We start from the raw sequence: 22,008 nt of genomic DNA, 5'->3' as shown, positions 1-22,008 counted from the left end.
TAATTCCTTGTAAGGGGGAGATGTGTGGAAATTTCATTCTTTCATTGTTGAACTCAGTGATGCCATAGAATGACATCACTGAGAGATTCTGTGAAGAGAGTCAGTTGAAGAAGCTGGAGGTCGCTGTACACTTGTGAAGATGTACTTCCATGAATAAAGGCATTCATTCATTAACCACTGTCTCTGTGGTTACTACAGTATGGCAGCAGAGTTTTGCTGGAACTCTGAGTTCCAAGCAGAACGCGAAGTGAGCAAAACTGGGCGAACTCCGTCGGCTGAGGGAAAGTTTTTGCCCACCCCTACTTTTATATGCATTTACCACATTAGTATGATCTACTTCCACAGGAGAATAACTTCTGTGTCTGCTGTCACTTAGGACAATGGAAAATTACATAAATTAGGCCGAACAAACCACTTGTAACTGACATCCTTCTAATGAAAAATCAAGTCTGACTGAGTTTCAAGAGAGGGATTTTGCAGACAGTTTACACTTCCATCGGAGATTAACCTTACATGTGTTTGCTTGTGACTTCAGTTCATTCAGAATCTGAAACAAACCGTCTGGCAGTGCTGAGTTCAAAAGCCTCGTGTATTAGCAGTCTCTCTTATTGCAAACAAATTCGGAACAGGCCTTTCAATGCTTTTAAAAATCAAATATAGCATACGAGCCACATTTCCGCTTTGACACACTTTCACTAGATTGTTTTGCCGCTGGCCTCTGCTAGCTGAGGATTTAAACTGTTGGTAAAATTTTGTTAGTTATTTTTATTCAGGCAGTCGGGTACCGGCATCAATGCATTCCAATGAGTAAAGGCCATAACACTAGATGACTTAAGAAGCCAATAATTCTGGCTCATTCGAGTAACCATGACTGTCTTTCTGCGATGGATTTCGTATAGATGAAACTGCCAATGGTACTGAAGCACAGTGCCTCGAGCCCTAGTGGATAACCATTAAAAGCCTAAGGCTTGCCAACATATGTCTGCAAAAACACAACAGATGCACACAAACAAAAGTTTTCCTTGAAATATTATAACTTCCAGGAGCATACACAAACCGTGAAAACAAGACAGCTGTTGAAAGCTGGCCAGGGTTTAGCGCTGCACATGTTGCTTCCTGCTTTTTAAATGCCCTAAGCACTGTCACAACAGAGCATCCTGTGCCAATCACGGGCTTTAATTCAATCACTAGCTAAGTCAGACATGTCACATATGTTAAATACAATGGCTTAAAATGACTGCAGGATATAGTACCAATGTGTATTCCTCAGCTTGCCAGAGCGAGTGACATACTAGGACTGACATATCACTGAATAACAAGACCGATAATAAAAATCGCATGTGAAATATTATAGCACCGGGTACAGAGGCTGCCAAAACAAATGGTTTATTATATTTCATACTCGCATTTTAAAAAGACATTTGAACAAATCAAAGTCGCTCCGATTCACCTGCTCTGGTCTTTCAAAACTCTTTAAGTTACCGTCTCTACAAACTGGAATTTAAATGACATTCTACGGTAAATGACTGTTTACAGTGTTGACTCGTGTCACGCTAGCGTTTGTGTTTAGCATTCTGGCACTGCTCAAAACAATACACACATGACTTTCTCAGGCACATCAGTCTGTCTTTTCCAGCACATTACAGGTCTGAAGATGCATTTTGTGTAAAAAATAAATGTAATGCAATGAATGTAATCGCTCCACGAATATAGTCTTTAATAATATACAAAATACATCTCTGAGAAGGCAAATAAAGTGAGAGGATAGCATTTGACAAATGACTCCAACTAAAATATAATAAAGGCAGCAGAAGAATATGAAATTCAGTGTAAAAAAATGAAAAAAATGTTAACCAACAGAGATGAAAACAATAGATTAGAAAATAAACAACTAATGATAAATAGCGAAAAGTTAAGATCTCCATGAGTAGACAGGATTCCTACAAAAATGCCAGAATGGAGCGACAAGTTAAACAAGTGAACAATTACAAAAATATGGCAACAGAAAGAAATAACCTAAAAAAAGCCCAGTGGTGAGTTTAGTAACGATAAGCAGACTTCAGAAACAGTATCTCCTTACTACTTTGAAGGAACATGTTGAAAGTTCATCAAGAAATGTATGATGGGTACTTGCAGGCTGCCAAAGGTGGGATGTTTGGCTAATGCAAATACGCTTAGGAGTCTTGGAGGCAGAGGATTGAACGGGTCAAGGAGGTAGACAAATTATTTCCCTTCAGTATTGCTCTTACTAGTGGAAATCCCATTTAACCACAGAGTCTTCACCTACAGAATTCCAGACGTGATGAGACCAGGCATCACCACTGCACACTGATGTCAGTTAACCACATATCATTAAATGTGCAGCATCTAACAAGGTGTCGTTATTAAAACCTAGACGTCCACTCCACAGAGTATCCACCAGAAAGAGTATTACCAAAAATAAGTAGCTTGTTCTTTTGATGGATATTTCTAATAGCAGATTCTTAACCATTTAAATAGATACCTAAACGGTACCACCCAAAACTTTGACTCAGGAATCTTAGTGGATTAACAATTTAAAGATTATTGCATTATGATGTACTTTTAAAGTAGGGTAAACACTCTACAGGTGCAAGTGCTTTATGTAGATTAAGTCATTCTATAGCATATAATACTTTAGTTAACATGATTTTAGTACTAACTCTTGTAGCAGTGTAATATGTATGCAAGAATAGTTCTCATATTCCACCTGATAAATAAAAAGGATACTGAATGCAGCTCACCGTATGGTTATGACACAACCAAAGATCTTAGTTCACGGTGTTTCAGCAGAAAGGTTTGTTAGCATCACAACCTAAATGTTTAACTAAATAGGAATTGTTCAGCAAAATAGAATTCAGAATCACATTATCCCACTTGTTTTAAAGTCCATGTCCTTTGAGACTCAGGTAGATGACTTCATAGATTAAAGATGTAGTCAGCGTGGATACTCCAAACATCTGGAAACACAGACCCCAACGATGACCATTGAAGATGTGAACAGACTACAATAAATGATTGGGAAGCAAGGCTCTCCACAGTAAGCTTCTTACAATACTAAATATTCAAAGATGGCTGCCACCAACTAGTTTACATTTGTGTTCTATTGAGTTTCAAAAACTCAACTCCAGTGGGCCACCATCTTTGATTGGGAAAGAGCACAAGTCTTTTTATTCATAACATCTTCCATACTGGTTGGAAGCACAGAATGCTACTGTTGCTAGCTTTGATAGTGAGATTAAGTCAGGAAAACTTCAGAGATATAAACACACTAAGAAGGCATATTTGTTTAGGAAACAGATGTGATTTCATAACCTAGACTCAATATCCATCCCCCCTCCATCTATCTTGATTGGCCCAAGTAACGAGTCCCCTCTGGGAATCACAGCAGACGAGACACAGAGTGTTAATGTTCCTGACATATCAGGAACTTTCAATACAAATGTTTCCAAGCCAAATAAAGCCACTAGGCGCTGAAAGTACTAATGCCAAGGTAGAGGCACTGCCATAGAACCTTCTAAAACCACTATTTATGTCTTTCTGATCCCACAGTGAGACACTAGCTGTGACCCAGCCAAACTCTACATCAGATCCAAAATCGGCATCAGGGTTGGATCCAGGACCTCCGTCTCTGAAGATGGGGCTGGCGGTGGTCCGATCCAGACAGACATGGCCTCCTGCAAGGAAGCAGATGCATGGCCTGAAGATGCCGGTGGAAGCTTTAAGGTGTCCATCAGTGTAAGGGAAAGCAATGCCGGTAGAGTCATACTGGGGTCCCAGTGGGTTCTGAAGGTGCTCCTGAGGTCTGGAACAGCTGAAGCATTGCCTCAATTAACACCTTGGCTGCTAGAGGTTTTCCCCCCCGGTGCTGAAGTCAGAGTTTCCATTGTTCATGACGAGCTCAGCTCGTCATCAGCACAGCTCAACCGTGCCTCATGACGAGCTCAGCTCGTCATGAGCATCGAAGGGGTTAAGGCCATTACCAGCTGCGGAAGCTATGTGAAGTTTCGCTTGCCACACAATGATGGCCTCTGGATACACCAGGGAGCATTTGTTGCATGACTTCTGATCATGCTTGGATCTAAGGAATCCAAGACAGATGTCCTGTGAGTCTGCTTTGCAACATCTGCTTCCTACAGGCACAGCACACAGCTTGAAGCTGAGCTCCAGTCCCTGCATCGAAGGCCACAGAAAAAAAGGTACCGACACGAGCATGCAGGGGAGGCGGCTATATCCAGCTCCAGATCTTCACTACTGGAGGCAGGGCGAAGTCTCTGCAAGTCCAGGGGAGCCACCTATCAGTGCATGGGAGCAGTTGCAGAAATTGCCAGATTCAGGCTGGTACATGGGGAAATTGAAAAAGGGTGAAATCTACAGTTAAAAGTATCCACCAGAAAGAACAGTTACTGGGGGATACCAGTAGGCCCAAATTCTTGTGTCGTACCCGAGTTCTAGGACCTTGCAAATGGCATCCAAGCACCAAACAAACATTATGAAGGACAAGAGAAGGAACCATCTAGAGCAATAAAGTCTTCATTTGCCTGTTGAAGAACTGTGAGATTAAGACATTTTCAACAAACTCTTGAAAATCATTCTAGCACTGGGCTGCCTAACAGAAAAATATCTTGGCAAGTGATCGAGAAAAATTACACTGTGGGACTTTCAGAAAGAACCTTCCAATGGATTTCACTTAAGGTTATATAGGAAAATTTTCTGTCTAAGATACTGTATGACTTTGTCATATATATCTCGCTAGGTCAGTGCCAACATTTTTATTGTAATGCTAGCTTTCCAGCCGCCAATCAGGGCGCATATGCATCATTTGCTTTGCAGCATCTAAAAACGAAGCAAAAGATTTTGGGAATGGTGCAACACAAGTCATTGTTATGATCGAGTTATATGCCTTTGAAGGCACAATCAATCATGGCCACATGCGCCTGAAAGAAAAAAAGGTTTCATACAACAGAAAAGATGAAGTAATAATCTAAATGTATGCGTAAGTGAATGCAGTAGTTAACTAATTATCTTAAGGACCTGGCATAACACTCAAGTTGAAAAACCACAATGACTGATTAGTGGACGTGACAGCAAGCACGCTTTGTCCCCTGTTGACTACTTTCGACACTGTTAGGCCTTCACCAGTCTCCTGTGAGCCCTGTTTACATCTGTTTCCTGCTAAGGGACTCATGACCACTGAAACCAGAGAATCCAACAAACAAGGCAATGCAGCCCAAATATTTTTGTGATGTGGAACACAGTAAGAACTGTATCTTAGCATCATTTACACTAAACCAATTTGCCTTGATCCAATTGTGAATTATACCATCCTCAGATTGAAAATGCGAAAGATCAGCCAAGAATTCACATAATCCAAAATTGGTTGTGTGAGGTGTGCAAACAAACCCGATAAGCTCTGAGCAGTTCCTACAGAGACTATAGATAAATTATTAAACAGTGAAGACTATAAGACCAAGCCCTTCAGGATTCCACAAGTGACAGGGAACGAGTCAGAATGCACACCATCTGACATTACACAACTCGCTATTCAACAAAAATGATGTAAAGTGGTCCCACAATGATGTATATTGCTGTCACCAGCACATGTCAAACACCAAGAAGGGGAGTCTCATTCCCCTCTGATTCCTTGAAACCGGATTAAAAATAAAATATCCACATAATCAATGCAAATCTGCAGTTGAACAGTTGCTATTTCCTCCGAAATGTTTGAAGGGAACATTTTCCAAATCGATTGAGGTCAAACAGCTCTTCTATGCAGAGGAGATGTGGGGTGGAGTCGTTAAATGTATCCAGCATAGAGCTTTGTGTGGGTGTATGATGTTGGCCATTGTAGGAATCTAATAAAATAATTTGGTGCAAGTCTTTTTTTAATAATTGTCCCAAAATGTAGCTAATTTATCTCACAAAGCATGCACATTACATTTGACAGCGCTTAGTGTAGCAATCAAAGAGATCATTTAAAACTTAGAATAATGCTTTTGGAAGATGAAGCTTTAAGAAAGTGACTGATGGGGGCATGTTCAAGATTGCGGACGAGTAGGACGTTCCTGCTCGCCGCTCCTGCCCGTGGCCTTCCATGCATAGCCTTGCCTAGAGTGTCACCCCTCAGCAAATAACTCCACGAGGATACTTTGTGATCCTTACCTAATCACAGAACGGCAGGCGGACATCTGGCTTTCGCGCCTGAGCTCCGAGGCGGCCGCGTTGAGGCGGTCCGTGGCTCCTGGCAGCTCCAGCGTTTGTCGGCAAGTGGTGGCGGAAGGTGCCGCGGTCGCTCCAGACAGCCCTATTGATCCTATATTGAGGTGCGAATCCGGAGCCCTGCTGCGGGGACCTACCTGAGGAGATCCTGTGGAGCCTGCATGCCGGCGGTGGGTCCCGGCGGTCGGGACAAGATGGCAGCCCCCATCCGCATCTGAAGAGCAGCGGTGTCGGCGGAGGCGCGGAGCGGAGCGGAAGGCGTCGCAGTGACTGGACGCCGCCCCGGTGAGTCTTGGTGGCCCCACGGGGGTCGCCGTTGTCCGGGTCGGAATCCGAGCTGCTGAAGTGCCGAGCCCCAGTCCACGCTAAGATGGCGGCCGAGCACTAAGCGGTTTGAGAGCTGTGGTGCCTGTTTGAAGACGGAGTGTCTGGGACGTGCTGGGCTGCTGCTCGACTGAGGAGATTGCTGCTGCTGCCCTGGTGGGTGGTCCAGCGGTGTGTGGTAGGCGGACCCGACTGACCTGAGGAGGAGAGCGGAGGAACCAGCAGGCCTGCCACTACTGCAGAGGCAGAGAGAGCTTGGTGGTGCCTGAGGGGCCAGGTGGGGACGGGCCTGCCGGCGCATAGCTACTGGCCCCTGTGGTGAGGTGCAGGCGTTAGTGGTGTGGGGCTCACGTCCTGAGCCTAGCCTGTGGCCAAGGAAGATGGCACGGACAGACGTGGAGTACCTGGCAGTGGTGTGAGGAGCCAAGTGAGGCCATTGACAGGAACCCGCGCACGGGGGGGGTGGAGCGGTGCGTTTGTGTTCCCCCTAGGAGAACGGCTGGCTTCTCCACAGCCAGTTAGTGTGATTGATTGGTGGCATTACACCCGGAGCGGCGGTACAGATTGGGAGCTTCCTGGAGCGGGGGTTGCTACACGACGGGGTGGACACAGCAGATAACCGGCTGCCGTATCTGAGAGCACAAGCAGGATTTTCGAGCCCCGGACGCTGTACTAAGGGCTTAGCTACATACAGGCTGCGATCCTGCACACCCACAGCCTGCTCTGTGGCTGGCCAGCATTGGAAGAGCTCATCTTCGGTCTCCCCGGGACTGCTACTACTACCTGCGACATAGATCGTCACTGGTGCGTGAGTGAGAGCACTGCTACTTTTTCCTTGACATTGGCTTAGTGCGGTGTGGGGGCGCCATCCGAGGACAACTGGGATTCCTTTGTTCTCTCTCGGCGATCGCGCCCCCATGGCGACCTCCAGGAATCGGAAGGACAGGACGGTCAAGGACCATTTTTTTCTCAAATCTGCCATGGGAAGGGCAGACACTCCGTCGCAGATCGCCGAGGCGGCCGACAAGCAGGCTCCGGCAGAGATCGACGGTCCAATCACGCGCTCGGTCTTGGAGTCGCTCTTCGCAGGCCTCACCAAAGAGTTCCACCCATGAAAAGGGATCTCATGTCGGAGATCCGAGAGATGCGTAGGGATCTGGACTCAGTGGGCGGAAGTGTGGATGACCTCGAGAACCAGACCGCAGCCAGAGATGAAGAACTGACTCAGCTTCAGCAAGAGGTGCTGCGCCTCCGTGAGCAGCACTTAGATCTCCAGACCCATGCGGAAGACCTGGAGAACCGCTCCAGTCGAAACAACATCAGGATCCGCGTGTTCCCGCAGGGTCTGGAGACTCCGGACATAGAGGGTTTTGTCATAGACCTGTTTCGGCACGTCCTGGGAGGTCCTCCTGACTTGGAGATCCGGCCAGATCGCACGCACCGTGTGGGCCTCAGGAGGTCGGCGACGGCTCCCCCTCCTGATATCCTGACATGCGTGCATGACTTTAAGCTCAAGGAACATATCCTGCGGGAGGCGTGGACGAAACACCCGGTCGAGTTCCGCTCCTGTAAGCTGCTCTTCTATCAGGACCTGGCTGCCTCCATGCTCCAGAAGAGACGCGATTTCCGGCTCGTCACTGCATTTCTCCGCTCCAAGGACGTTGCCTACTCTTGGGGGCACCCATTTAGACTTATCATCAAGTCGGAGGGTAGGCTCCGTCAGGTCAGCAAAGTGGCAGAAGCATCTTCTCTCCTTCGCATCCCGGAGGCGACCGGTGGTGCTCCCGAGACCTCTGCAAGCCCCGCTCCACGCGAGGATAGTGGCCGCTGGCAAAAAGTGGAGAGCTCGAGGCCGATTCTTCGCCCGGACACCGAGACTATGGCTAAAGAAAGATCAGCGGTCCTTCGCTCTTTGTCGGAGGACTCTACTCTTACCTCCGCTGACTGATTCAGATGTTTGTTGCCGACATGCTGTCCGCCTATGCCTCTTAGTTTGAGTTTCGGTGGGACTGACCTAGCATTGTGGGGTGGGCACCGGCTTGGTGGGGGCGGCGGGCACCCCTGCTATCCATCCCATGTCTCACCACAGGCGGCTGCCTGGGACTCTTGTGAACTCCACCTATGACTGTTCATTTGGGTTTGTTGGTTTTGGGGAGTTGTCTTCTGTGTTTGCATTTACTGTTTCTTTGCCAGAAGCACAATCCTACTATGCCGGGTTGTTCCCGATGTTTGCGGAGCGCACAGGCTCTTGTTCTTCTTGTGAAAACTTATAAAGATATCTTAAACAAAAAAAAAGAAAGTGACTGATACAATACCCAATCCCTTGAATTTATGACTAATTCCAATATAATTGTCAGTTTGCTACAGTTAGGTAGGTACGGGAGTCACATTGTATGAGAGGCACCATTGGCACTGCAGATGTCTTCCAAACACTTTGGCTAATGAAGGCAGAGCATAACCAAGACATCCAACAACATTTAAAATGCATAACATAAACTAGCAATTTAACAAGCTCATACAGTGGGGGAGCTCAGCTGACTCCACTAACCATAGTGGTCAAGATGCCTTCAAATCTAAAACGTAACCTGTGATTTTAGGTTGCAATACTTTCAGCATGATCCAGGGATCTCTGGTACAACAGTACGTAGGATCAATTGAGATTAGAAAAGATACGGAAATAGTGTGATGAGAATTCAATTAACTTTACTTCGTAACCTGTAAAGGTAAAGGTTTAGCCCAGTTTCAAATAAAGCTTAAAAAATAAGAATTAGACTTGTATCATGTAGAAAATCATTATAATGCATGTAGGTGTGGACACACATGTCACTGCAAACGTGGTGCACATGTAAACGAATACTGTGAGTCCAGCTCACAATCTTACCCCAAGTTAGGGGTTGGGATGTCCCATGGGAAGTGAGGAATTGAGGGACCCCTGTAGTCACACTCTGAAATCAGTAAAAGATAATTTAGTAAGGTCTAGTAAATCAGGCTGTTGAACGAGTTACTTACCTTCGGTAATGATGTATCTGGTAGAGACATAGTCTAGCCGCAGATTCCTTAACTTAGAATATCCCCAGGCGTCAGACTGGATCTGTGAAACTTTTCGCAGCAGCACCCCTGCATGCCAGGGGCGACACCACACGTCTCCGCCCTGACAACGTCCACGGACGTGACGTCAGCGGAGCCGTATATCCCGGCCCCCCTCCCCGGCGTGCTGACGTCAATTTTTGTTAACTGTGAAGGACAACAAGTCCGGAACACAGGAGCCAGGACAATTGACCAGAAGACGTCACCAGAAAGAGACGTTGTATCCCCAATAAGAGACCTGTAAAATGTGGCAGAGCCAATAGACTTCAAACCAATGGAGCACAGGTGTGGTAAGAGCCCCCAAGGCGATAGAAAAGGGGAGAGCGGGGGTGAGAAAAAATACGAATAGAACCACACTGTACATCCCAGATTGTAGTGGTGCAAAGAATACATGACACATGAGCATACCGGTCAATTAATTGCCCGGGTGGAGTAGAGCTATGAAAACAGAATGAAGTATCAGCATCCCGTGTTGGAGTGAAATGAAAGAGTCACCCTGCAGAAGGATCAAGCTACCCGGAGGGAGGCGAGAGTACAAAAGCCCAATCTGAAAAGGTCCTCGCAGAACGGGGGGATGAGCGGGGGTTAAGGAATCTGCAGCTAGACTATGTCTCTACCTGATACATCGTTACCGAAGGTAAGTAACTCGTTCATCTGATAGAGACGTCTAGCTGCAGATTCTTTAACTTAGAATAGATACCAAAGCCATACCCATAGAGGAGGCGGGTCTGCGACTGAACTCCAATAAGCTGCCGAGGCAACATAGCTGTCAACAAGGCGACGACCCACGGTGGGGACCGCAACCAGCGCAGCCATACTAGACCATGAAGGTCAGAAAGAGCGAAAAGCATTGGGAAGCAAAGGTACCACAAGCCGTCAAAGAACAGCATGAAAACCCCTGTATATATACAGGGTGAGAGAAAAAAAACATACGCTAGATATGTCTGTGAGAAAGGGAAAGTTCATGACTTCGCAAGAAGTGGAACTGAACCCAGGGACTGAAGGATCCGCAGCATCTGATGTGCTGACCGTAAATAAAACCCAGAGGGAAGACAACAGGTATGACAGAATCAAAACATACCGGTCCAGTATGCACAACAGTGGAAAAAACACAGTTGAATCCTGTATCAGCCAAATACGTAAGACCGTATTGGTAGGATGCCGATCCATGAACATAAAGACATAAAGTGCCAGTAGTAGTCAAAACAGAAGACATGCCGTTGGAGAGTCACTCTGTTATGAGGCATGTGAAAGGGCTGACGGCAACCATCAGAAGCACCCAAAACAGGACTACAGTAAGAATGATAGTCAAGTGGAAGACTGGACGAAACAGAAGCACACTGTGCGCACGGTAGAACCACACAAAGTAGATTAAGAACACTAATGTAGGGTTGTGTGAGCAGCCCAGATGTGAGAGACGCAATAGCAAGAAGGTAACCGGCAAAAAGGGCACCAAGAAAGCTGGACATCCACATAAGAGCACTTAGACGAGCAAACCGGGGCAACGACCATGGACACCGAATGAAGGAACATTGATAGCACTATTCTGCTGTGTAACAGCACAGCAGAAATAGAAGCAAAGAAATATGCCCAAAAATGAAGCGTTAGACAGAGGATGATGAAGCAGAAGTAGACAGAACACATTAGTCCTGCACCCGGGAGGAGCAATGGTCCCCCGCAAGATAGAGGAGGAGACGGAGCTAGACACGACAGTCGGAAACAGTCAGGACCAATCGAATGGTCCAAGGTCTCAAGAAGCGAGTATCCTAAGGAGAACACTACCCTTGAGAGGGGTACAGCAGAAATCCAAGCAGAAGTGTGTAAAACACCTGTGCTGAAAGCAGCAGGGACATGTGTAAAAATTCCAGTTGGGAAAGTGCCCCGAACACGAGGGCACAAGGAAAGGTACAGTAGAGTGGTACAGGGCAAAATCGCCACCTTGAAAGACAAGCCCAGTAATGGCTGAAGTACGACAAAAATTATTTACCCCAGCTCTTAAAGGGGAGGGGAGAACCAGCACCACAGAAGTGGAAGATTCAATGCAAACACCCTATGATAGCAATCATACCAGGGTGCATTCCCAGGTTGCATCAACACTAAGAAGCGTACCATCAATGGTTGTATCTTGGAGCAAAAAGAGGATAGGGCGTCAGTGGCGACTACTGCGCCTGAACTGAACAAAACAAGGCCCTAAGATAGTGATTGGCAAAAGAAGAGCAGCCATCAAGGGCATAGGATCACAGTGACGCTGAAAAATGCCTCGTGAATACAGGCGAGGCAGAAGCCATACTTTAAGGAACCCATACCGAGGTAGTGAAGAATTTCCAGAGCCAACTGCACCAAAGGTGTAATGGAGCGATGCAAATGTCAGGATCACAGAACGGCATAAAAAAGAAGCCCACAGCAAGATTGCGGCGAAAAACTCCATAGGAGCGAACAATCACCGAATAGCCTATGAATACCCCACATAGGGTAAGTGTCAACCCCTGCGAGGGGGAGTCCTCTTGGGCAAAGTACACATTCAGAGGACTGAAAGGAAAGACAGAGCCAGCTGTACGGCTGCACGTACAGAATACTGAGATGTCGTAACCACCGCCTACACTACCCTCGTACATTTCCCGGTACGCAGAGTACCGGGACATGTACGAAATCAGACCAACAAGGCAACATCGCCTACGCAGAATAAAAGAATCCTGATTAGGCAAAAAGAGCGTGCAGCAAGAGTCGCGGGAGACCGCTGAATTTGCGAGGCTATCAAAAAGGTCCATGCCATTGAAAGGCAGATTCCTAAGAGCATCCCGAACATTGTCTGGGAAACGACTGTCACGCAGCCAAGCATGGCAGCGCAAAGCCACCGACAGAGAAAGAGCTCGTCCCACTGAGTGAGTGGCATCAAGAGAAAAGCGGAGGGAGAATTGCGCCATGCCCCTGCAATCATGCAGAAGGCGGTTTAATTCAACCCACGGGCCTTCTGGAATTGAAGGTAGAAGAGCCTCGACCAAGTCCCAAAGGGAAGAGGATGCGCGCGCGAACACGCAAGCTGAATTCAAGGCGCGGATGCAAGCACTGGCAGAGGCAAAAGGCTGGCGACCAAATGTGTCTAACCACCTAGACTCCCTGGCGAGAGGCAACAGAGGCAGGGCGGAGGAAGACTAAGTCGAAGGCTGCCTGAACAACTAGGCCTTGAGGCCTAGGGTGAAGGGACAGACAGAGCGGATCATTAGCGGCAGGAGGGTGTCGACGAGGTATGGCCTGATCAACAGGGTCACCCGAGGAAGGCCTTGCTCATGTGCCCAGCATGATGTCAAACAGGGATGCCCCAAGGGACAGCAAAGGCTCCACTTCAACCGGCTCCATATGGAGAAGATCCAACAAAGGATCAGAAGGCAGAGAAACCACAGGGGGCTGAAAACAAAGAATAGCAGCCGCCCTGGGAATAGCCCGTGCGTAGGCAGCACTAGCCTCAGTTGCCATGCGGGGAGCTGACAATAACCCATCCATAAGGGATGGCTGGAGACTAACCTGTCCACTAGACAGCAGCAGTGGAGGAGACAGGGGCTGATCTGGAGCCCCTGCCACACAAGGTACCTGCACCATGGGCCAAAATGGCCGCAGATCAGGGGAGTCCAGAAGAGCGTCAGCGTGTGGCATAAGATGAGACATGGGTGCTGACACCGGCATCGACCAACGCCGCGTGGGAGTCGCATCGACGTCCAAGGAGTGGGGTGGAATATCAACCTCCCGAAATAGAGGAGACGTGGACGTCAATACCGGCGTTGATGGACGTCGAGCCGGAGTCGTCTGGATGTCGATGACCTACAAGGGGGACTCGGGCTGGGCGCCGTCCGACGTTGAACCGCAGCAACATGTGGGGAACAGGGCGTTGAGCCTGGCGCCGACTCCGACATCTACATCGACGCAAGGAGCCTCTCAGGGCTTTGCGGAGTCTGACGGGGTGGGCTAGACGGACGACTGGGAGGACCCACTGGGCCGTGTTCCGTCGGCGTCAAATCAGCTCCGGAACCGGAGTCGATGCACACTGCCGGAGCAGAGGACGAATCCGCCGGCAAAGACCCAACATGAGTGCCTTCCACCTCTATGGGACACGAAGGCGCACCAGGGAGAGGGTTGACCCAAAATAGGAGCGGAGTGCTTCAGAATAAGCCTCCATTTGGGCTTGTGTTGCTCCGGCACCCGGAGAGGGGGGGTACCGAGGAGACGACCGCCAGACGCCCGTCCCCGGCAGGGAGCGAGAGGAGCAAGCGTCAGCGTCATGGGTAGGGGAGGAAGACCTACTGGACTTACGTTTGTGTTTACCTTCCAAACGACGTCTGCCGGAACAACCTCGGGGAGTGAGCTCGATCCCGAGAGGGTGCATTGTGATTCGAAGACGCAGGACCGGACGGCCGTGCGGCCAGCAATTTCATCCGATGCTCCCGTAATCGTCACACTCTTCGGGTCGTGATAAACCCAAAGGCAACACATACAGATGGAGTGCGGGTCCGTCACGGACATCTGACGTGCACAGGTCTCACACACCTTAAAGTACGAAGGCATCGCACACTGTTCCGGGACGCCAAAGGCGTTGAAAAGACCCGTAAAACAGGTCAAGGAACCACTGGTTTTCCAGGATCCGCGTTGGGACGCGGAAAAGAAGAAAAACTGACATCAGTGCGCCGGCAGGGGTGGGGGGGCATATATGGGTCCGCTGATGTCACGTCTGTGGACGACGGCAGGGCGGAGCCATGCGGTGCCGCCCCCGGCGCGCAGAGGTGTCGCTCCTGAAAGTTTTCCGGATCCAGTCTGATGCCTGGGGGTATTCTAAGTTAAGGAATTTGCAGCTAGATGTCTCTATCAGATGAATTAATTACAAAATCACACTCATTCTGACTTTGTAAACACGATCCAAAAGTTTGGAAACTGCGTATATAGAATTATAGTCTATTGCCATACGGGAAAAGAGATCTGCATGAAATATGAAGAAAGGCAGGGTGTCTGACAGATACTCTAGAAAATGTCTATGTTAACAGATGTAAGTCCTTGCAAGGGTAGTAAACTTTGCCGTGCTAATCATTTACTGCCCTCTCTGGTCTACTAGCTGACCCTTGCCTCAGTTGAACCATGACCACTAGAGAAGCTCTCCAAGCAGAGTAACCACTACTGCTGTGAGGCCAAGATTCCCTATCTAAAATAAGAGGCACATGATAGAAGGTATACCTGAGAGAGGGTCTACCTAGGTTAATGCGGAAAATCCTCTTAGGTGCTTAAAAGTGGGGAAGTTCAGTTTCCTCTGCATGCATGCCAGGGTTGTCATACATAGGATATGTATGTGAGGTGAGCAGATTTTAGAGTTTATGTGCTTGGTGCACTGATTTTCACGTGAGAACATGATGAGATCATAACAAGATGGAGGCTCTCCTTCTAGTTGTCTTTGAGTATCTAACAACCTGCATGTAACTTCTGGCTGTGAGCCTTGTAGCCCAGCAACTGCCTACCTTTGCTCAGAAGTCTTTCTGAATACACTACCCCGTAGCTCTTTGTGACCTTCCACTTGTTGTGTTAAAAGCTTTCTGAAAACAGGAGGGAACCTGTTCAGGTTGTCTACACTACATCTCTGTAATGTTTATCGACTTTGACTATTTGGTGAAAGTACGGAGGATAAGTCCTGTTCTAGTTCAATGCAACTATAAATTCTTAGTTTGACATAATTTGGTTTCTACCACAGCTTCTCGAGAGACTCCCATGTACTGTATAAGAAATGTTTCTCAAGAGCTAGTTCCTTCTATTTGCTCCGACTTCAGAAGAAGGTCTAATGTTCAAGGCAAGAAAGACATTACTGCCAAACCCACCCTCCTAACAAGGCTGGAAATACGCCAGAGAGACCTTAAAATCAGTAGTTTTGCCCTGCTGGACAAGCAGTTGCTGGGCTGCGAAGGGTAGAGGATCCGTACTGACACGACCTGACCTGGAGGGAAAGCAAGAAAGTACAGCTGATTGAGTTTTGTGGAAAGGGGATCTGAGGAACGGTGTATATTCCTAAAGCTGCAAGGAACTTCACCCTTAGTCATAAACAATCTGATGACATTTGCTTCACCTGGCGGTCGCAGATGTGTTACAATTATTGAAGGACTTTAACAGTTGGAGAACCAGCACTGCTCGTTAACACACTAGAATTAGTGTAAGCCCTTACCATGCTTCACTCATGCTGAGAGAAATCCCTTGGTCCTTTGTACATGCTCAATTGCCCATGGCTACCCCGTTAACTGGTCATTTGTGGTTTTTAATTGGAAGCAGTTGCAATCCGTCAAGCAGAAAATATTCAATATATGAGTTGGGAATCCGAGAACACTTTTGAGTGATGAGATTTGTGTTTTAGGCAGATTGTCAGCTGTCTTGGTCCAAGTAATTTGAACAAACACGCACCTGGGTCCACTGAGGAACAAACATGTGGTATACTCTGTCACATTTTATTTTCACCGAAATTTGTAGAGAAACAGAGTCTATAGAAAAACAAATGAAATTCAAAGATGTGTAGGGAATACCTAGGACTTGTCATTCCATAGGCTAACAATGCCCATAAACTACAAGCACACACACAATTATGGAGCGGTCTCAGTAAATGCTGTAAACACTCCGAGGACCTTTATCTGCCCAAGAAAGATTTAAGTTCTTGAGTTTATTGGATGATCATCATTCTAACTTACCTATTTTATCTAACTGTAAACAAAGACATACATTTCTTTAAAGATAACGGCTCTGACAGATCATTGAGTTTCTTACATGTGATTACTCGGTCAATCCTCATCAAGCTCCTAGGAATTAATAGGTAGATTCATCAAAGAAAAATGGGCTCGCAAAGGGCCAGATTCTGAGAATCTGGCCCTTTGCGAGCGCAATTTTTGCATTTGGGATTCATCATCCCAAATGCAGAAATCGCTAATTGCGAAATCGCTAAATTGCGAAGAATTGCATTTAAGGAATCTCTATTTGAGATTCCTTAAATGCAATTCATGAACCATTTTAAAATTGCGAATTCGCAATTTTGGGCCGCTATTTACCGCGAGGTCAAACCTCGTGGTAAATAGCGAAAACTTAGAAAAATGCATTTAAATGCATTTTTCTAAGTTGCATGTTACACACACACATGTCCTTTGGACATGTGTGTGCGCAACACCAATGTAGATTACATTTCAAGGGTGCTGCAGGGTGTCCTTTGGACACCCCTGGCACCCTTGAAATCGCATCCTTATTTGCGATTAGCAAATTGCTAATCGCAAATAAGGAATAACTCCCCATTCATTCCTATGGGCCATTAGGCCCATAGGAATGAATGGGGAGTTATTCCTTATTTGCGATTAGCAATTTGCTTATCGCAAATAAGGAATGTGTAGGAATCGCAATTTATTTAGCGATTCCTACATGAATCCCGTTTTGCAAGTCCTTAATAGTGATTCCTTAATAATCGCTATTAAGGACTCGCAAAACGGCACTATGATGAATCTAGCTGTAAGACCCAAAAGCAACTAAGCTTTTGAGCTGAAAATGTGAGTCCTTAAAAGAAAATAGTTTTCTGATCAAAGGTTCGGGAGCTGTAAACAGTTGAGTGGTAAATTACAGAGATTACAAGTTATTGTTCAAAACACCTATCCTCACTCCTGGACTCTGCTGTCATTAGGATGATGAAGGAATTGTTTCAAGGAATTGTTTCCCATTTCTATGAAGAGACCTATTGGAGTTGTACAAAGCACAGGTTTTTTTTTTAGGTAATTAGGACCATTACCATAAAAAGCTTTACTGTAAATTGTTTTTATGTGTGATTTTAATGGTTTCGAATGTTACTCTGGTCTCTACACAAAAGGAGTGAATAACATTCCAAACTTGCAAGAATTACCACAAATGGAAAAATGTGTCACGTCTAACTGCGGTTTTCCCTACAAAGTAGATAGGTTGCATTTTATGGTGCAAATAAGGAAGGATTTACAGTGGTCCAGTTTGTCCCCCACCATAGCCTGTACACGTTTGGGCCCTATAATCTTCAACAAGAAGCGGCCTTACTAGAAAAACAATTTTAGCCGGTAGTGAGATGCACCTATTTTTACGTTCGTTTGGCCTTCATCCGAATAGTCGTTTTGTGGACAGTGAACAAATTATATGTAGCTTGCATTTTATTAAGCATTCGATCAGAAACTAGATTCCGTATCAGGCTACTTTATTCAAGTTGAAAACCTAGAACCATCTCCTGGAATTAGGTTTTACTACTCAACGAATGCACATAGAAGAGTAGAGATGACAAAGGGAGTAACTTGGTTATCCATTTACAGTGAAAGAGTACCCAAGGCCCTGGCACCAGTCATTCTGACAGTGTTTCCTAGTAACCTGTGACAGCCCAAAGATCCAAATAAAAGCCTGACAATAGGCGAGCTCTGACAGAGTTTTGCAAGAGGCAATTCATTCTTGCTGATTATCTTAACCACGAGTAACGTTTTCACACAAATAAAAATATTGTCACTGTTGTCGTAAGAAGCACTGCTGGCACTTTCATTAGCTTGGAGAAGTCATTACAGGAGTACCAGATCCTGCATTTTGCATGATGCTTACTGTTTCTATTCACTCTGTGGTTCTGCTAAGCTTGTAACTTATCTACCCTTATTTTAACATTTATTTTTAAATATTGGAGAATACATTAGTACCCACTTCATTGGGTGTGAGACCAAACTTCAGATACATAAAATGAACATAAAATGGAGAGAACTTCAGAAAATAACACTTGAGGCTTGTGGGCAAAAACCACATTTCCTATGCCGATATCGATCTAGTGCTAAATGATTTTTATAAAATGATCAAGAATGCCTCCTATTTTAGAACCGTTCTTGACGTTCAACACAAAAGTCCCCAAGATTAACAATCAAGTAACATACAAAAAGTGATTTCCAGATGAGGAAATAGATGGCGGAAAAACACTTTATAAATATTTCAAAAACAACATAGGTAGTATCAGTTTTCTTAAAGTAACAAGGTAAACCTTACAAAAAAAAGTTTTACAACTTTTTAACGAAAATCTATATGCAAGTAGGCTTTAGAACTCTTGATAGAATAGTCAAATAATGTTACTATCCTCCTGTAACGGGGTCGGGACGGGAGGCCGGGAAGACTGGTGGACCCCTGACCCTAACTCCCCTCCTTCCCCACAGACTGGCACATCGAGGGATGAATGGGGAACACAGCCGGAACCGGAAAAGGAAAATAATATCGGCTCCTTTAATTGGGCGTACGATGACTTCGGCGAGACCACGCTTCCGGCTGACGTAGGAGGACCTGGATGGATGAAAGAGGGGGAAGCCCTGTATGCGGCGTGTGACGTCACTGCGGCGGAGGAGAGGGACGGAGAAGGCGAGGAGAATCCGAAGGCGAAGCAAGGAGAAGGCGGAGAGGACGGGAGAACCGAGAGCGGAGGAGAGCCAGGAGGCCAACGACCCCGTGATCCGCCGTGCCACACTCCCGAGGGAGAAGTGTGGCTCTCTCAGGTACGGTGGCGTTGGGCAACCTGGGTGGGGAGAAAGAGCGCCCCGTGTAAATAGTGTAAAAACCCCTGTGCGTGCCTTTCCTGTGTCTTTCCCGATTCCCACTACCCCTCCCTTCCCCTACCTACGTTCCTCACATCACTCCTCCCTCGCCCGAGCACGAACACGTGTGGAATGGTATAAAGCACAGGTGCTCCCTCACAAACACCGGGTCCCGTTGGGGTTACGAAAGTATCAGACAAATAACTAACGGCCTCCCTCTGTTGGTCTTCTTTCTCCTTGGGTTCCGGAGACGCTGCACCCGGGAAGACGACCTCTGAAGACACCCCGGTCACAAGACACCACCATCACGGATAAACAGGAGTTTGCCAGAGAGAGACTGACGTTCAGAACCAGGCGTACCATAAAAATAAAACCGAGTCTGAAGAAATATAGTGGTCAGCCTGTTACTGTTGCAGCACCTGTTCCCAGCATAGAGAGCGTTCCCAGCCCCCCTCCCACGCCTACACCTCCCAACGTACAAATACATGAAAGAAAAATAGTTGTGTAGAGTAGTAGAGCCTAGAAATCAGGGTCAATAAGTCTAAATATGTATCTATGTCAATCTTCTCGTATTAGCTGGTTTGGAATAAAGGCATACACCTGAAACAAATATTTAACATGAGAATTGGCTTAACTTCTGACCTGATGATGTTGGACTCGATTTATATTGGCAGTAAAGTTGTGGTACAGGTGGAACTTGTCAACATCTTTAACAGGTCCGTCTTTTGCTGTCAATTTAGCCAGGGCTGACTGGAGAGTAATGTAATTGTGCTGGCATCTAAACACAAGCAAACGCAATATGTTAGCAGCACGTAAACAACTTGAAATAACAATAATGGAGATGTTCAGTTTATTAAATGAAAACATAATGTAGGGGACGGTGTTAATTTGTTGTTTGTTTAAAAGATATATATCATCTCACGTGATTCGTCACCCACTTATGAGAAAAGCTAGGATGATGTAAACGTATACCATAAACAAATGGAACCGAAAACACTCTCCTGTCTTTTTAAGATTTCACGGGGAAAAGGTAAAAACTTTCAAAACATAACAGTCTGCAGCATATGTTTAGAAACACACAGAAAAGCACCAACGTATGCAGAAGGGTTGACAACATTTGGCGTAAAGTCAAAAAAAGGCAAATTATGCAGCATAATGTGGCACACTTTTTAATACTATTAATTAATAATGTTGTAACTAATACACAAGGTAATACTGAGTGGGCAACGATTTCATCTAATTAATACCAGTTCAACAACCAAATACAGAAAGAAGCAACGGAAAGATGACCAGTTAACCTTTGAAAACGACCTCCCACTGCGCGCAAAACAACGTCACCATATTTTTAATAAGTCTGCGCCAGATTTTTCTTTATTAAAGACTGAAGATTATGCAGCAGATGATGGATTATGTGGCAATTACATAAATTTTTCGGAAAAAGTCGTGTCATCGAATAATTCCAGTGGCCCGGCCATAACCATGCACCACATCAGCTGTGAACCGAAAGAGGAACTCATTTGCCTTGCGGAGTCAAACAGGCAAGAGAAGAAACTATCCGCAACGGCTGAGAATTCCAAGTTCAGATGGCATTTGGGTGGGCTGAGCCAAAATGTAAATAACACTAGCAACATGTAATGGCCAACTCGGGCCAACTCAGTGCCCCTCTCCACGGGTTATACTTGGATGATTTTGTTATGATTGACAGCTAAAGCAATCGGTGCCAGACCAAAAAACAGTACATTTAAACTTGACATTAGTGCTACTAAATGCAACTAGTCAGTGGCAGAGCATACCTATAGTCCATACAATATATGTTGCGCTCACAAAGTGGTAATGCGACACCATTATCAGGAGAGGCGTTAATGAAGGAGCTATACATTACACGCTTATTCATTACTGGAAAGAGGATCAGGCAGGTCAACTTCTTAAAATGTAATCAAAGTTGAATTTGTAGTCAATTTACATGGTTACTATAACTTACAGTGAGTGGGAGCAACCAAACTGATTTCCTGACAGTTCATGGGCAATCTTTGCAGGATACTTGTGTTTGTACATTTTTCTAAGACATTTTCTAACACATTTACAGATTTAGCTAGTAGTGCCCCCCAGTCAAAGTCGATCGGTTCTTTTCCTGCTTAACCAAGGCTATATTTTGGTGCAATCTGCATGCACACTCAAGATATAAAAGAAAAACAATTATGTAGAGTACTATTATAAATTTGGTTTCTGGTTGGCAGAGGTATGCACTCTGTCCAAGCAGGAACCACATCCTAGTCAGCGTAAGTCAGATGCCCACCCTAAATTAACAAGTGCTCACTCTCTGGTAGCTTGGCACAGAGCAGTCAGCTTTAAATTAAGAGGCAATGTGCAAAGTAATTGTGCAACACTTAAAACCGTACAATAGTGAAACCACCACACAGAAAGAATACAAATCAGGTTGCAGAAGTGGAGCATAATGTAATGATCAAAACAAGATAAAAATTGCATAATCTAATAAGTAGAACCGGAGTTATGAATGTTTAGAGATTATTTGCAAATATAGGCCTAGATGTAGGTAATTTTATTTGACCACTTCTTAAATACCGAATTTTACCGATTCGGTATTTAAGAAGTGGTAAAATAGAGGGGGGGGGGGGGGGGGGGGGGGGGTGTAGGTATTACAGAATCGGTAAATACCGATTCCAGCAAGGGTGCAGGGGGTGTCACTTTGTCACCCTCTAGCACCCCAAATACAGGCATGTGTGCCATGTGGCATGTCTGTCTGTCACATGGCATAGGTGCGCATGCACACCTGGAT

The 22,008-nt window shown here is 45.9% G+C and overlaps 1 protein-coding gene across 2 annotated transcripts in view; it reads right to left on the bottom strand.

Annotated features, from left to right (window-relative positions):
• The window catches only part of SRBD1 (S1 RNA binding domain 1), an 855,271-nt gene that overhangs the window by 525,231 nt on the left and 308,032 nt on the right, over positions 1–22,008 (bottom strand). For both annotated transcript variants that reach the window (XM_086927787.1, XM_086927788.1), the window contains exon 10: positions 19,854–19,989. In XM_086927787.1, coding sequence (XP_086783913.1) covers positions 19,854–19,989 — 136 coding nt within the window. The remainder of the gene's footprint in view (positions 1–19,853; positions 19,990–22,008) is intronic.

The sequence above is a fragment of the Lissotriton vulgaris genome, chromosome 6 (genome assembly GCF_964263255.1).
Source record: "Lissotriton vulgaris chromosome 6, aLisVul1.2, whole genome shotgun sequence".
Taxonomy (NCBI): Eukaryota; Metazoa; Chordata; class Amphibia; order Caudata; family Salamandridae; genus Lissotriton; species Lissotriton vulgaris.
The sequence above is the reverse complement of the archived record's forward strand: the minus strand, read 5'-3'. Positions and strand labels throughout refer to the sequence as shown.